Here is a 16,770-nt window from a genome sequence, read left to right as displayed (position 1 = left end):
TAACTTTCTCTGTATACTCAGTGTTTAGTAAAATGCCTGTAGAGCACTAGCCCTGGAGTTGGGAGGACCTGGGTTCAAATCCAGCCTCAGACATTTGACACTCACTGTGCGACCTTGGGCAAGTCACTTAACCCAATTGCCTTCCCCCCTCCAAAAAAAAAATGCCTGGTACATAGTAAACACTTAACAAATACTTGATGACTTGTTGATACCTACATGTTCATGAGACCAGATATTCCATACTGCCTCCATAGCACCAAAGTTGTTTGGGGATGCCCTACTGTTATTTGGCTGTCTTCATGAAAGGATGTCTCTCTCTCAGGAGAGCCTGCTGCCATTATAACAGGAAAATGAGAGGATCCAGAGATGGCAACATGATTAGGATGACACTTTATGCTGGTGTGGAAAGAGATGACAGGCCAGGAATAAAGCAATGGCTAATGCAGACCAGCAAACAGTGGGATCCACTCTCCCATAAGCATGGAAGAAGGTAAGTATTCTTTAAAACTTTCCTCAATCCCACTGTCAGGAACAGAAATACTAAAAAATACAAACTTGGACCATATTCCCTAGATCTCTCATTTAAAGACTAGTTATGTTTGAACTTGGTGAAAGAATCTTAATCTTTTTATTATTTTTCTGGGAGATATGCTACATATATTTGATACTGTCAGGGAATATTTCACTGTTTATCAGTTTCCTAAGGAGATTCATTTCAGAAATGTAACCTTTTTTGATTGGAAGTATTTTCAAAATTTGCATCATTTCCTTGAAATGGAATCTCTTTTCCTTAAAGCTTTGAGGTTATCATAAGGGACGTCAATTCTTGTCCTGTATTATATATTGCACTGATGAACTCCAAAGGTCAGTGGGGTGTGGAGTCTTTTTTGTCCCTATGCTAAAATAGGCCAAAATGTGTTTTTTTGTCTTCTTGTAAGAGTCAACCTCAGGGCTGTATAGGTATCCACACAATGTTAACAACAACAAAACAAACCTGGAGGAAGAGCTCAGGTACACTGGGTAAATTCTTTCTGGAGAATTTATGGAAGGCCTAAGACAAGAATCACTCGCACAGGATGAGAAATTATAATGGATTTCAAATTGCACTGCTGTAGGGTGGGGCCCCAAATCAATGAGGGAACAGATTCGGTGAAATATTAAGACGTCTTCCTCTGTTGTCAGCACACCCACCTCAGCAGCATTCCCTCCTCAATTTGTTGCTGTCACTCTGTGTCCCATGAAACCAGACAATTAAGTTTGTTAGAATGTATAGAATAAGAGGGCCTTTCAGTGGATCTGTGTGGAGACATGTAGCCTGGGGAACGGGGGGGGGGGGGTCGTCTATATTCAAGTCTCTTGACTGTGCTCTGGATAACTGAGGCTGTTGCTTCTCTAGTTAATTATCATAGCCCTATTTCCATCTATTGGAGAGTGAACTGCTGCTGTACCGGATCATCTTTCTGGAACTTAGCACTGTAGGCTACTAAAAAAATTCTTAGACATAAAATCTTGCATAAAATCAAATGGATTAGGCAACCTGGCAATCTAAAGAATATGGAAGAAACATGAGAATGTTGAAAAACCTTCCAAAATAGCTACAGCTCTTTTAACTTCTCTCATAAAGCACGCCATGTGATTTTCTATCATAAACACATTTCTTCTGAAACAATGAAGAGACAGCTTCCCAAAACCAGATGGGCGTTTATTGTCTAAAGTCTGAAACAGCACAACAAGTATTCATCTGTACAAAGTACACAACAGAACGGCTTAAATACAACTGGGAGAGAGGCCCTTGGAGTCTCAGTCCAAGGACACAATACAGAAGTTGAACCAACAATTTACAGATACACTAAAAAATTTAAAATGTCATCCTTTCCCAAGAGTCCAATGGTGTGTTTCTTACAGTAAAGATGAAAGATGTCATCAGCAAGGTCACAATGGCATTTTATTGCCTTCAATGCTGATTTTCACTGCATGAGCAGATCTGCTTTTTTTCCGTATATCTGTGAATTTCCGCATCTGTTTATCTAATCGACTGATTCCCTTCTTAGAAGTCCCCTGAAACTAATAGATAAAAAAAATAGTTAAAAAAATAGCATAAATTGAAAACACACAGTTTTATCTTCCATCAATGGAAATACAGCAGTCAAATTATCTTCTATAATTATAACAAGATGCTTTGGTGGGCTAAGGACTAGCAAGACAAATGTGCACAGCAGGTGGTAACAATAATTCACACATTTATGATATTGCATTAGAGCTGAAGGAATGTTGCCAGTGCTTATTTATTGTTACTTAGTACATGGAAAATTTCCTAAGGTGACTGACTCATAGGTTAAAAAGTAAAAAAAAGAAAAAGAGAGCAACCCTGCCCTATTCTATTTGATTAGAATTAAGCTCATAGTAAGACCACTTAAAACCCACAATCCCACAGAGGGCACAAAAGAGTATAAACCTTACAAGACAATGGGGACGTGTACATAAGAGGAGAAGAAAATACCAACAAGTCAGAAGAATCTAAAGAGTAAGAAATAAGTAATAACTAACTCATTTTATATGCAGGAATATTTACAAAGAAAAGGGGGGAAAAAGAAATTTCTTAATTGAAGGAACTTAAAACTCATAAAAATTGTCTGAAATAATGAACAAATCCAGATTTGTCACTACAAATTAAGACATTTTAACTTTATTACCTACCTCTAGTTATCCTTTATATTTAATAGCTCTACTATTGTTCTTTTATAATCTACGATAACCATGTGTAACTCTTAAGTATTCTGGAGTTAAAGAAAATGGTCATTATTTTCCATTATAAAAACATTTATCATCCTAGGTTCTCTGTGGCTTTCTACCTCGCTGTAGAGGCCTGAAAGAGGACACTCCTATCTTGCACTGTTTATCTCTGAAAATACAGTGGGCTCCTAAGTGCATGGTGGATGTGACTCACTGGGCTTACAATCAAGCACCACTGCTACCCCAGTACACAGAGAGGAAGAAATAGAGTTTTCAAATATATCGTGTGCCTGCCCATATATCTTTTGGCCTCCAGCACTAATCAGCATGAGATTTTTAGCAAGTCTCACAATCTTTCTGAACTCATCTGGAACCTAAGGTAGTCAGACTAGTCAGAGGTTCTTAATCTGAGGTTTGTGAATTTGCTTTTTAAAAAATATTTTGCTAACTGTATCTCAAATCATTTGAACTGATTTCTTTTGTATTTTTATGTATTCTATACATGTAAAAACCTTATCCTGTGAAGGGGTTATAAGTTTCCATCAGACTAACAAAGAAGATCCACGATGCAAAAGAACATAACCCCTAGCCTAAGATGATCTCTGAGGTTCAGCTCTAAAATTCCATGATCCCTCTTAAACTGTACGGCCTTTGAAAGCACAGGTTATGTATTAATTCATCTTAATCCAATGAAACTGAAATATACACATAGGTAGCACTTAATGCATCCTGACACAACACAGAAGTTACTTCATGTATGCCCAATGAAGAAAAGTGATGCCTTCCTCTTCAGGAATGCTACAGTTCTCAAATCTGACACTAGATGGCAGCAACTGAGAGGAGAGATAATAGAAGGGGAAAGAAAATTCAGAAGTAGAAAGAGGCTTTTTGAAGAGAGGAAAGACAAAAGGGTTGGGAGGGAGGCAGAAAGAAACAGGGGTAAGGGAGAGGAAAGAGACTGCAGGGAAGAAGAGGAAATGAAAAGATGCAAAGAAAGGGAGATGGACAAAGGAAGAGAAGTAAGGAGGAAAGAGGGTTTTAGGACCTATCTATGATGCCTTTACGATGTCTATGAAAAGGACTGAGTGTCCATCTCAGTAAGACATAATAGACAGCAGCTTTTAAAAAGTAATTTCTGATTTTGAATGTGTCATCTCCCTTGTTATCACTCAGGGACTCAAAAAGACTGTCTTGTTAAAAGCATGATTTGAACAAAATTATTCTGAAAGGCACCTGTAATCTGTAGTCTATGACGACAAATTTAAGGATACCTGAATTATATGTCAGGGTCATAATCACAAATGACAAAGTTTGGCATTCCTGGTTAAGACAGTGAGTGCACTCTCTTCACTCCATAAACACTATTAGCTAAAGCACATGCAGGGGTTCACACTTGCTCAGAGATACCTCTCTGATAAACTCAGGTTTACAAGGGCATCCTGTTGCCTTCAATGCTGAACTTGACAGCCCGGTGCATTTTGCTGAGTCGTTTCTGTTCTGCAAATCGCCTCTTGTGTTTCTCCAAGCGGCTTAAGCCTTTTCTAAGAATACCAGGCTAGAAACAGTATTTTCAATTAATTGATATAATCAAAATTAACTAAAGAAATAAAGGACCATTTGGCTAATTTTGCCTAACACTCCATTTTCAATTTAAAGATTCAGATCACACAATTTCAACCCTTAATTTCTCTTAACAGATTTAATGAAACTGATGAAGATCATGTGAAAACAGTTTCATTCAGTTCCAGGATTAATTGCTCAGATATCCTATGACACTAGACTTATGTAGGGCAAGAAGTTTGCTGTCTGAAATCAGAAGCATATCCATCTTCACTAATGATCATGTTCATGTTCTTGACAATCTCTGTATTACTTCTGGGTACTTGGTGTGGCTGGATAAGAAAACATTAGGCCTCCCTCAGCACACACATATAGATGACAGGTAGGTGAGATGGGGCAATAAAAGAGAGAGGTTATCCCTTTGCATTGTCACTCACCCTTGATGATTCTACTTCCACATTCCACTTGGGTCTGACAACATAGTCCTTGTTGGAGGGCATTGGTACCCTGGCACGAGCACAGAAACCAGGGTCCCCAGGTCTAAGAGCTCTGGGATAGGGAAAAGGAAAGTATTTTTAGTCTTAGAAAAGTTAACTTTAAGTAAGAGTTAGCATTAATTGTAGAGCAGAAATCCACAAAAATCTTCCCAATGAGATTAGGCCTTTAAGTTTTCTTCTTAGCCAAAGAAGGGACATTCCGAGGAAACAGAAGCAAAAGAATAGATTTGAAATACTTTGCTAATTGTATACTGCGTCAAAGAAAGATAAACTGAGTTTTTAATTACAAAAAAGATTAGAGTTATAAAGTAAGAGTAATATATTCATCCATTCATACATGCACACACATACACATATAACAAAAGATATTTAAAACTTATTGACATAGATCTAGAAATGCTAGTTAAGGAATAACACAAGAAAAAGAAATTAAAGAACTAAGCAAAAGCAAAGGAGGCAAAAAATTGTCTTTATTTACAGATGATAGGTATGATGATTTAGTTTGAGAAGAGCTTATAAATTCAATGAAAAAAAATTGAAACAGTAACTTTAGTAAAGCAGTAGGATATGAAATGAAACTCACAAAAATATTAGACCTTTTGTCTATTCTTAAAACCCAACAGAAAAGAGAGTAAAAGAAATTCCATTCAAAATAACTACAAAATGCATAAAATACTTGAGAATTATTTTATAAAGGCACAGTCTGGACTTATATGACTATTACTACAACAGAAATAAGGGAAGAATTAAATAATTGGATAAATAACTCACTGCATATGGTTAGGCTTTGCCAATATAATAATGGCAATAATGTCTAAATTAATGTATAGGTTTACAAAGGATCACTTCGTAGACCCAGACAAAAAAATAACAAAAATTGACTTGGAAAAATGACAAATGCTAGAGGACTAGCATTTGTGGGAAAAAAGCAACATTAATGCCCTGCTGGTGGAACTGTAAACTAGTCTATCAATTCTGTAAGGCAATTTGGAACTATGCTCAAAAATTTCAGGAGCTAGGATTATTTGCTGGGCAGAAACACACAAAAGGTGTTATTAAATAGCAAAAATGGTATTCAACTGTACATATTTATTACCCTCAGACTAAGTGATCTATACCCAAGAGAATAAGAAGAAATTTCTATACAGAGAAAAGTGTTTACAGCAGCTCTTTTTGTGGTGGCAAGGACCTGGAAACTGAGGGAGTACCCATCAAGTGTAGAATGGCTGAACAAATTCAAGTATATAAATGTGATAAAATACTACTGGTATAAAAACAGAAGGGAAAGAATTCAGAGAAACCTGGGAGAACCTGTATGAACTGATGCAAAGTGAGCAAAACTAGAAGAACAATTAATTATAAAATAACAAACATCATTCTTTTTCTGAGAAGCCCATGAGTCTTACCAGGCTGCCAAAGGAGTCTATAACACACAAAAAAGTTCAGAGGCATCAATCTAGTTTAGTGGTGTCAAACTCCAATAGAAAGGGATCCCTGGGGGGCAGAGTAGAAACAGGACTTCCCAGGGCTCTGGCTCTCACCTCCTCCAATCTCACCTCCTAAAAGGGGACTCTGAACAAACTGTGGAGCTGCAGAACCCACAAAATGACACTGAGAAGCTAACCTCCCGCTGAGAACAGCCTGGCAGGCCGGCAGGAATCGGCCAGCACAACGCTCTGGGAGCCGAGCCCAGCACCACACTGAGGCTTTAGCCCCAGGGCGGGCCTGACCAGGCCCTGCCAGAGGGACTCCAGATCAGCAGCAGCTGTGGCCCTTTCCAGATTTATCAACACATAGATGCGAAGGACAAGGTGAGAGGCCAGTGCAGTCTGGACTTTGGGACCCAGTAAGTGGGAGTGCATGGCTTTTACCCCCGGGGCGAGAAACCGCTGAGACTCCAGCACAGCCTGCCAGTGGCTTCAGCTCCTGGCCTGCAGAGTGTAGGGGGACCAAGCACCAGTCTGAGGGGTAATCGCTCTTGCTTTAACCTGCTTGGATCTGGATTGCAGTCTAGGGTGGAGGTCCTGGGGTGTGTGTCCAGCTTGCCAGAGCGTGTGGAGACCTCAGAGAGGGCACCCATCTAATACCTCCGGCAGCTGAGAAAACCCCAGCGTTTGGGACGAAAACTCCCCTGTCTGGTGGCAGAATCCTACTGTGGCAAAAAGCCCAAAAGTCAAATCACTGAGTGGCAAAATGAGCAGGCAAAGGAAACAAAGCAGACAGAAGATTCCAACATTACACTCCTATTTTGGGGATAAGAAAGAGCAAGGCATGGAACAGGAGGAAATCAGTGAAGTCAGAACTCCTGCACCAAAAGCTTCAAAGGAAACTACAAGCTGGGTACAGGCCACAGAGGACCTTAAGAAGCAGATAAGAGAAGTGGAGGAAAAATTGGGAAGAGAAATGAGAACAATGCAAGAAAATTATGAAATGAGAGTCAACAGCCTGACTGAAGAAAATAATACCTTAAAAAACAGACTGACTCAAATGGCAAAGGAGGCTCAAAAAGGCAATGAGGAGAAGAATGCCTTAAAAAGTCGAATTTGCCAGATGGAAAAAGAATCTCAAAAGCTCACTGAGGAGAATCATTGCTTCAGAATTAGATTGGAGCAAATGGAAGCTAATGACTTGATGAGAAATCAAGATGCTGTTTAACAGATCCAAACAAATGAAAGAATAGAAGGCAATGTGAAATATCTCATGGGAAAAACCACTGACCTGGAAAATAGATCCAGGAGAGATAATTTAAAAATTATTGGACTGCCTGAGAGCCATGACCAAAGTAAGAGCCTGGAAAGCATCCTCCAGGAAGTTCTCAAAGAAAACTGCCCTGATGTTTTAGAATGAGAGGGCAAAATAGAGGTTGAAAGAATCCACCGATCACCTCCTGAAAAAGATCCCAAAAAGAAAACTCCTAGGAATATTATAGCCAGGTTCCGGAATTCCCAGATTAAGGAGAGAATATTACAAGCAGCCAGGAAGAAACAATTTGAATATTGTGGAAACACAATCAGGATAACCCAGGATCTGGCAGCTTCTACACTGAGGGATCAAAGGGCCTGGACTGTGATATTCCAGAGGTCAAGGGAGCTGGGATTAAAACCAAGAGTTTAAGAGTCACCTACCCAGCAAAACTGAGTATCATGTTTCAGGGGAAAATATGGTCATTCAGTGGAATAGAGGACTTTCAAGCATTCTTGCTGAAAAAACCAGAGTTGAATAGAAAATTTGACATTCAGATACAAGAAGCAAGAGAGGAATGAGAGGGTAAACAGGGAAAAGAAATCATAAGGAACTTATCAAAGTTGAACTATTTTTTTTTTAAGGCAATTGGGGTTGAGTGGCTTGCTCGGGGTTGCATGGCCAGTTGTTTCTGGGTGTGGTGCTGGGTGTCTGGGCCCGGATTTGATCTGGGTTGTCCCGGCACTGGGGCCGGTGCTCTTGCTTGCTGAGCCACCTGGCCAAAGTTGAACTATTAACATTCCTACATGGAAAAACAATAATTGTAACTTATGAAACTTTTCTCAGTAGTTGAAGGGATTAGAAATATATATATGTCTTTATATGAGGGTATGCGGGCATATGAATACATATATGAATGTGTGTATATACGTTTACAAGTATACATAGATAGAGGGCACGGGACCAATTTAACAGGAAGGGATGATACTTAAAAGGTGAAATTAAGAGGTGAGAGGAATATAATGAGAGGAGATGGGGAGAGACAGAGTGGGGCAAACTATCTCATACAGAAGACGCAAGGGAAAATGGTTACAATGGAGGGGAAGAATAGGAAGGGAAAAGGGAATGGGTCAACCTTATTCCTATTGAATCTGGCTTGAGGAGGGAGGGAAATACACACTAAATAGGGGATCTCACCCTCCAGGAGAATAGGGGGGGAAGAGGATGTGAGGGGGGATGATGGAAGGGAGGGCAGGCTGGGGGGGAGGGAAGTTGGAAGCACCCACTTGTGAAAAGGGACAGGATCAAAGTAGAGAATAGAACAAGTGGGAGGTGGGATAGGAAGGAGGGAAATATAGTCAGTCTTTTACAATACATCTACTATGTTATTGTTTTGCATTAGCCGCACATGTACAACCTATACTGAACTGCTTGTCTCCCCAGTGGGGGTGGGTGGCAGGGGGGGAAGGGAATGAATCTGGAATTGAAAGTTTTAAAATCAAATATTCAAATATATATATGTGTGTGTGTGTGTATATATATATATATATATATATATATATATATATACACTATTATTAATACCATCTTACATGTTATTAAGAAAAAAAAAAGATATACAGGCACTGAGGCATAGAGATCCACTGGAAAAGTTGAAACGGGTATGGGAGAAAATATGGGAGAGAGCAGATTGGAGGTGGGGATATTATGTGGGACTGCTGTTTTGGGGGGATGGGTGGGGGAAAAACGGGGAGAAAATTTGTAACTCAAAATCTGGCGGAAACGAATGATGTAAATCAGAAGTTAATAAAGCATTAAAAAAAGAGAAGCAGATAAGAGAAGTGGAGGAAAAACTGGGAAGAGAAATGAGAACAATGCAAGAAAATTATGAAATGAGAGTCAACAGCCTGACTGAGGAAAATAACACCGTAAAAAACAGACTAACTCAAATGGCAAAAGAGGCTCAAAAAGGCAATAAGGAGAAGAATGCCTTAAAAAGCCAAATTTGCCAGATGGAAAAAGAATCTCAAAAGCTTACTGAAGAGAATCATTCCCTCAGATTTAGAATGGAGCAAAGGAAAGCTAGTGACTTTATGAGAAATCAAGATGCTGTTAAACAGATCCAAACAAATGAAAGAATAGAAGGCAATATGAAATATCTCATGGGAAAAACCACTGACCTGGAAAATAGATCCAGGAGATGTTAACAATTATTGGACTACCTGAAAGCCATGATCAAAAAAAGAACCTAGAAATCATCCTCCAAGAAATTCTCAAGAAAAATTGCCCTGATGTTTTAGAACCAGAGGGCAAAATACAGGTTGAAAGAATCCACTGATCACCTCCAGAAAAAGATGCCAAAAAGAAAACTCCTAGGAATATTATAGCCAGGTTCCAGAATTCCCAGATTAAGGAGAGAATATTACAAGCAGCCAGGAAGAAACAATTTGAATACTGTGGAAACACAATCAGGATAACACAGGATCTGGCAGCTTCTACACTGAGGGATCGAATGGCTTGGAATATGATATTCTGGAGGTCAGAGGAGCTGGGATTAAAACGAAGAGTCACCTACCCAGCAAAACTGAATATGATCTTTCAGGGGAAAATACGGTCCTTCAGTGGAATAGAGGACTTTCAAGTATTCTTGAAGAAAAAACCAGAGTTGAATAGAAAATCTGACATTCAGATACAAGAAGCAAGAGAATCATGAGAAGGTAAACAGGGAAAAGAAATCATAAGAAACTTATCAAAATTGAACTATTTACATTCCCACATGGAAAAACAATAATTGTAACTGATAAAACTTTCTCAGTATGAAAATAGTTGAAGGGAATAGAAATAAATAAATATATATATGTATGTATGTATACACACACACACACACAGAGTCTTTTATCGGAGGGTATATAGGCATATGATTACATACGTGAATATGTATATTTATGTTTACAGGTATACATAGATAGAGGGCACAGGACCAGTTTAATAGGAAGGGATGATACTTAAAAGGTGAAATTAATAGGTGAGAGAATATAATGAGGAGATGGGGAGAGACAGAATGGGGTAAACTATCTCATATAGAAGAAGCAAGGGAAAATGGTTATAATGGAGGGGAAGAACAGGAAGGCAAAAGGGAATGGGTCAACCTTATACTCATTGAATTTGGCTCGGGGAGGGAATGATATACACGCTAAATACGGTATCTCACCCTAGAGGAGAGTATGGGGGAAGAGGATGTGTGGCGGGATGATGGAAGGGAGGGCAGGCTAGGGGGGAGGGAAGTTGGAAGCATCCACTTAGAGAATAGAACAAGTGAGATGTGGGATAGGAGGGAGGAAAATATAGTCAGTCGTTCACAATATATCCACTATGGAAATGTATTGCATAGCTACATATGTACAACCTATACTGGTGAGTGACAAGAGAGGAAGGGAATGAATCTGGAATTCAAGGTTTTAAAATCAAATGTTTAGTACATACACACACGCACTATTATTAATATTATTTTACATGTAACTGGGAAATAAGACATATAGGCACTGGGGCATAGAGATCCACTGTGCCCTACTGGAAAGTTGGAGAGAGTATGAGAGAAGATATGGGAGAGCGCAGATTGGAGGAGAGGATATTTTAGGGTGGTGGGTAGGAGAAAAATGGGAAGAAAATTTGTAACTCAAAATCTTGCAGAAATGAATGATGTAAACTACAAGTTAATAAAGCATTTGATTAAAAAAAAATTAAAAAAAAAAAAGGGATCCCTGGGGGCAGCATAGTGACTTAGAAAACCACAAATGAACATTATTGATCTGGTATTGAATTTTTGTTTATTTTATTTTTTTACAACTGTCAGGAGCTATGAGTTTGATACCTCTGATCTAGAGGGAAAAAAAGGTTGCAAATTTTGAGAGAAATAATCTAAAAAGGCAGGATTAAAAACAGAAACATTAATCAATAGAAGATTAGGTAAGCAAGACCCAAATGAAAATGAACATGAATAGTATACAATAAACTCAAGGACAATAATTACTGGGGCAAGAAAGTCCTTTTTGACCAAAAAAAAAAAAAAAAGCTGGGAATATTAGAAAGCAGTCTGAAAGAATTCGGTTTAGATCAATGTCTTACACCATATGCCAAAAATAAATTCCAGATAGAATACATAACATAGATAACCTAAGAATAAAAAAACTTAGATAACCTAAATATATATATATATATATATTACTTAATATAATTCAATACTTTAAAAAAATCACAGGTAATTAAGAGGAATCTTAACCTTGCCAAGTACAACTATTCTAAATAACGGATAGCAGTCAACACATTTTGATCAGATAAAACTGAAAAGCTTTGTTAAAACAAAAGCACAGCTGCTGGAATTAGGAAATCTCAGCAAATTTTTTCTGATAAAGGTCTGATATCCAAGAAATAATACAAATATATAAAAACAAAAGACATCCTTCTATACTTAAATAGTGAAATGACATGAACTGACATCTTTTGAAAGAAGAAACATAAGCTATCAATAACCAGATGACAGAATGTCTGAAAGCATTAATGATAAGAGAAATGCAAATTAAAACTACTTTGAAGAATTACAAGGAAAAAAAAAAGCAAAGAACAAAAATGTAAGAAGGTGCTCATCAAGTGGGGAATGGTTGAACAAGCTGTGGCAGTGAATGTGCTGGAATGTAATTACATAACAAAAAACAAAAAAAGAGAGACAATTTAGAGAACTTACATAGTGTCAACTGATGCAGATTAAAGTAAGCAAAGTCAGAACAAATTATACAAGAATATTGTAAAGATTTAAGAACTCTGTGCAAAGCAATGACCAGTCAAGTCTCCAGAGGAACTATGATGAAACATGTTACTCAACTCCTGACTGTGAGGTGATGGATTTACAGGTGTAAAAAAGACATGCATTTTGTATTTGGCTACTGTGTGGATTTGTTTTGTTTGACCATGATTACTTGTTGCAAAAGGCTTTTTGTTTTTTCAAAAAATTCTCTTGATTTTTAATGGCGGAGACAGGGGTTGAGAGGTTAGCAACAGCCACTGCCCAAAAAAGCCACTGAAGATGTTTTTTAAAAAATGCATAGAAGAAATGGAAGTTCAGAAGGAAGCACAGCCAAGCAGGAAAATTCTGAAAGTGATGGTGTAATAAACAGACACATACACACATATATGTTTGTATGTATGTATTTTAAAAAAGCAAGTGGTATGAAATAGATTTATAGTTTCATATGGGATTTATTTTTTGTGCTCTGCTATGTATGTGGAGATGTTCCTTTCTTTGGTTTTTAAGTCTGAAATAAAATCAATTTTAAGTGGGCAAAAAACTCTTGAGGCTTTACTTCATTGCTATCATAATGGTAAAGATAATAAAGAATGAAAATGGTAAATATTAGAGCGACTGCAGGAATACAGACACACCAATATATTGTCAATGGAGTTGTTAAATTGGTCTAATCATTCTGGTCACCAATTTGGAATCACACTAAGAAAAAGTGTCTAAGCTAAGTGTAGCTTTGCCCATTGATACCACTAGCAGACATATAACCTATAAGGAGGTTAGCGAGGAAAAGGTTCCATTTACAATGTCAGGGCCTTCCCTCTGAGATTCCTTCCAAGTTAGCCTGAGCTTCTTTGTACATAGCTGTTTACATGCTATCTTCCCCATTAGCCTGTGAATTCCTTGAGAGCAAGGACTATTTCTGTCTTTCTTTGTATTTCTAATACTTGGTAGGGGGCCTAGCACAAACTGAATGCTTAATCAATACTGGATGACTTGTTGATAGTAGCACTGAAAAGTGAAGGGGTTGCTTTTTTGGGGGAGGGAAGGATGGGGTGGAGGGACTGGGAAGTGACAGGGGGTAACAAACAAATGAATAAAACATCTAAAAAGAAAAAAGAGTAACTGGCAAAACTCTTAAACATCGGGTCATATCAGTTTAACTTTTTCTGTATCTTCCCTTTAAGCACGGCAGGCAGGCAAATTAAGTTGTAATGAATACCTTTTATAGAAAAAAAAGAAAAAGCTTACTTTTCCTCGCCTGTCAATACCTTTTCCAGATCTCTTCGTGGTGTCTGACCACCAGAACTATACAGACAAAAATCAAAGAGTTAAGAGTTTCATTTTTTTTCTTATTATGTAGAAAATCAAGTCAAAACATTGGGCTTTTCCAACCTATCAGTGTAGGTAACACCCTCACTTATACTATGGTATTAAGAAATGCTTTCTGAGCTGAATCTTGGGGGGGGGGGGGGGAACTTCATTACTAAATTTCACAGCATTACTTTTATTACAGTTCTACTGGCTAAGTAGATAAAATGGAGAGGACAATCACGTAGGGATAAACTTTCAGGCTTCTAATGTATGAATAATCACTACCAAGGGAATGGAGATAGAAGCACAAAGGGTTGCAATGCATGAAATCAGAGCTGGGTGACCTCTCTTACCTGTTCATTCGTCTACGCTGAGGCATTTGTTCCAGATCTCTCTGCTCCCTCTCCTCTCTGGTCATCCCTTTGTAGTTAGAAGTGAGGCCAAAGATAGGCCGAGACCACTCATCTACAATATAAACAAAAGGGCCAGCTGTTACGGACATGTCTGCTTCCAATCATAAAAATACTTTTCCCCTTCTTCCTAAATGATTATACTCAAAAGCCCTTACAACACCCTACCTTTAAAAGTTAAATGATTTTAGGATCCCTTTACAGATAAGCACAATAGGTAATTTTCTGAATTTGAAGACTGAAAAGGCTGTGGCTGCATTAATTCATTCCCTGCCCTCAAACTCCAACTTCCTGTCACTTCAATGATATACAATCAGCCTAAAAATAACTCATACTCATATACCACCTTAAATTTTGCAAAATGTTTTCCTTACCACAAATATATTAAATACATAATACATGTTTTACAAATTCCTAGAGATGAAATGAGGCTCAAATAAGTTCAACAACTTGCTCGTGGTCACGAAGCTAACAAAGCAGCAGAAGGTGAATTCAAACCAGGCTAGCTGTCTCTATCTAGGTTCTATGATTTTACTGAACTATAACTGTCTTTATAAACACCCAAATAAAGTAGTACTGGACTCAATGTTCTACTTTTCAATCAATTGTGTGGGCATTATAAATATTAGCCTAAGGAAACTTGATGGGTTGAAAAAGAAGAAGCCTCTATGTACTAAAAAAGGCAATTCTTTTATTTTCCTTACCCCACTAACAAAAAGCCCCAAATTACTCATAATCATATTGCAAAAAAAAAAAAAAAACTTCGACATATCTTTTTTTTTTTTTTTTAAACAATTGGGGTTAAGTAACTTGCTCAAGGTTACACGGCCACTTATTTTGTGTGGGTGTTAAGTATCTGAGGCTGGAACTGATCCCGGGTCTCCCTATTCCGGGGCCAGCGCTCTTACTCACTACGCCACCTGGCTGCCCCTGGACATATCTTTGAAATAATTAATAAGATGGGCTCTACCTTTTCAGACAAGGAACTGTTAAGCATAAAAGAGTTACCCATCAGGTGACTAAAACAGGTGGAAATAAATTTTTTATATATTTACTGTACAGTTATCATTGTAATTCTTTTTGCAACATGAGGCAATTAATATTGGATTTAACGTATCACAGAAATCAAACAAGAATCAATGGAGATGGAACCAAAGGTTCAGCGCATGAAGCACAAATCAGGATTTCCCCCTCATTTTTTCAGTCAGATGGTTATACATCAGAAGCTAATACAGAAGAAAGGTGCTACTTTGAAAATGTTTACATACTGATCAATTTCCCTGCCATGTCTTTGTTGGGTCTGGACTCCTTGGGATGCTTATAAAGATACATCACTGCCCGTCCAATACCACTGTGCTTCAGGGTCTCCTGGCTCACACTAGGTAGCTGGAAATCACAGACATGCACATTCATTAAATAATCAGAGAAATAAGAAGCCTGCTGATCAAAGCTGGTGGAGTTAAAAGGTACAATTCATGTCTACAGGCACAAAATTGCACTTCTAGAGTGAGGATATTCTAGCCGACAGCCAAGAAGGTGGAAGGAGTGGGAGAGGAAAGAAGGAGTAACTGAAATGTTATCACCTCTAAATCCAGGCGTAAAGCAATATTCAAAGCATAGGTAACATCTGTGGGTAATATGAGAGCTTATTTGCTGGATGTCAAAGAAGGGAAGAACATAAAAACTTGAATTTCTTTAGAATAAAGAGAAAACTAAGGATGCCAAAGTAAAGTTTATCAGGTACTTAAAATTTTCAACTTTTTAATTTAGTTGTACAAATCAGCCCAGGGTTGTTAGCACAAATTAAAAAAAAATAAAAACACAAAATGTGTTTTTCCAGGCTTCAATATTATCATATAGTGATGTGATTAACAGCATCTTATATTCATAACTACTACTTAATAGAAATATGCAATTATGTCACAAAATAAAAAACTTTGGAAAACAGTAGTAAAAAGAATACAGGCAGACACTAGAAATAATGCTCCAACCTCTTGCAGGATCTTTAAAAGTTCCTCCCGAATCTTCAGTGCTGGCAAACTCCTATCTGGTAGAGGCGAAAGCCATTCTTTGATGGCAGACATTACACCACTATCAATAAAAGTTTCTTTAAGGTCCTGCCTGCAAAAAAAAAAAAAATTCAAGAGAAATGATTGTGAATCTTAAAGAATTTTTTTTGAATAGATCAGATATACATGTAACACTTTAAATAGCAATTCATGATACTATATAATTATGTCCAGATGAATGGTAAAGACAGTTAAGTTTTGTAAGAATTGAATCTTGGAGTAGCTAACAACACTTAATGAAATTTTGTATTTAGATAACCTTTGAGATTGTTTCCTAAGATTTGTGACTTTCTCCCTGAACTGACAGAGACTGCATATCCATTATGACTTAGTAGGTTGGTTTGAAAGTTGCTTGGTCAAAAAATTCATCACCTTGTAGCTAATCTGGAAATAAGCCACTCAAAATTCAGCTAGGCTGGTCCGCACCCATGATCTTCACAAGGCAAAAAAAACATTAATCAAGTTTTACATCATGATCCTTATACTAAGAAAAACATTTCCATTTTTAAGACAATAGAAAAATAAGATACTTACTTTTTAAGGTGCATAACTACAGTAGGTAGCAAAGTTAGTTTCTTCAGCGCTGGCTTTTTTTGATTATTCAGCTGCCTATCTTCCTGTAAAAGTGAGGCAGACAGGATAAATTACTGTTTTAAATAGTCAATAGTAATTTAAGATTAAAGTAATTTAATTATATAATAAAGTAATTT

At 37.6% G+C, this 16,770-nt stretch overlaps 1 protein-coding gene across 3 annotated transcripts in view; it reads right to left on the bottom strand.

Moving 5' to 3' along the window:
* Positions 1–1,681: 1,681 nt before the first annotated feature.
* IWS1 (interacts with SUPT6H, CTD assembly factor 1) overlaps positions 1,682–16,770 on the bottom strand; it is a 51,715-nt gene continuing 36,626 nt past the window's right edge. For 2 of the 3 annotated variants that reach the window (XM_069066855.1, XM_069066853.1), the window contains exons 8-14: positions 16,595–16,677; positions 15,983–16,112; positions 15,260–15,377; positions 13,935–14,046; positions 13,519–13,575; positions 4,731–4,842; positions 1,682–2,064 (exon numbers count right to left, since the gene is read on the bottom strand). In XM_069066855.1, coding sequence (XP_068922956.1) covers positions 1,933–2,064; positions 4,731–4,842; positions 13,519–13,575; positions 13,935–14,046; positions 15,260–15,377; positions 15,983–16,112; positions 16,595–16,677 — 744 coding nt within the window. In that variant the 3' untranslated portion in view covers positions 1,682–1,932. Of the gene's footprint in view, positions 2,065–4,140; positions 4,289–4,730; positions 4,843–13,518; positions 13,576–13,934; positions 14,047–15,259; positions 15,378–15,982; positions 16,113–16,594; positions 16,678–16,770 lie in introns of all 3 variants that reach the window. The other variant, XM_069066854.1, reaches the window with a different exon arrangement.

The sequence above is a fragment of the Petaurus breviceps genome, unplaced genomic scaffold (assembly GCF_028583685.1).
Source record: "Petaurus breviceps papuanus isolate PSGF00001 unplaced genomic scaffold, PetGlider_PUasm1.0 90731, whole genome shotgun sequence".
Lineage (NCBI taxonomy): Eukaryota > Metazoa > Chordata > Mammalia > Diprotodontia > Petauridae > Petaurus > Petaurus breviceps.
Note: the sequence above shows the minus strand (reverse complement) of the source record. Positions and strands in the feature narration are given on the sequence as shown.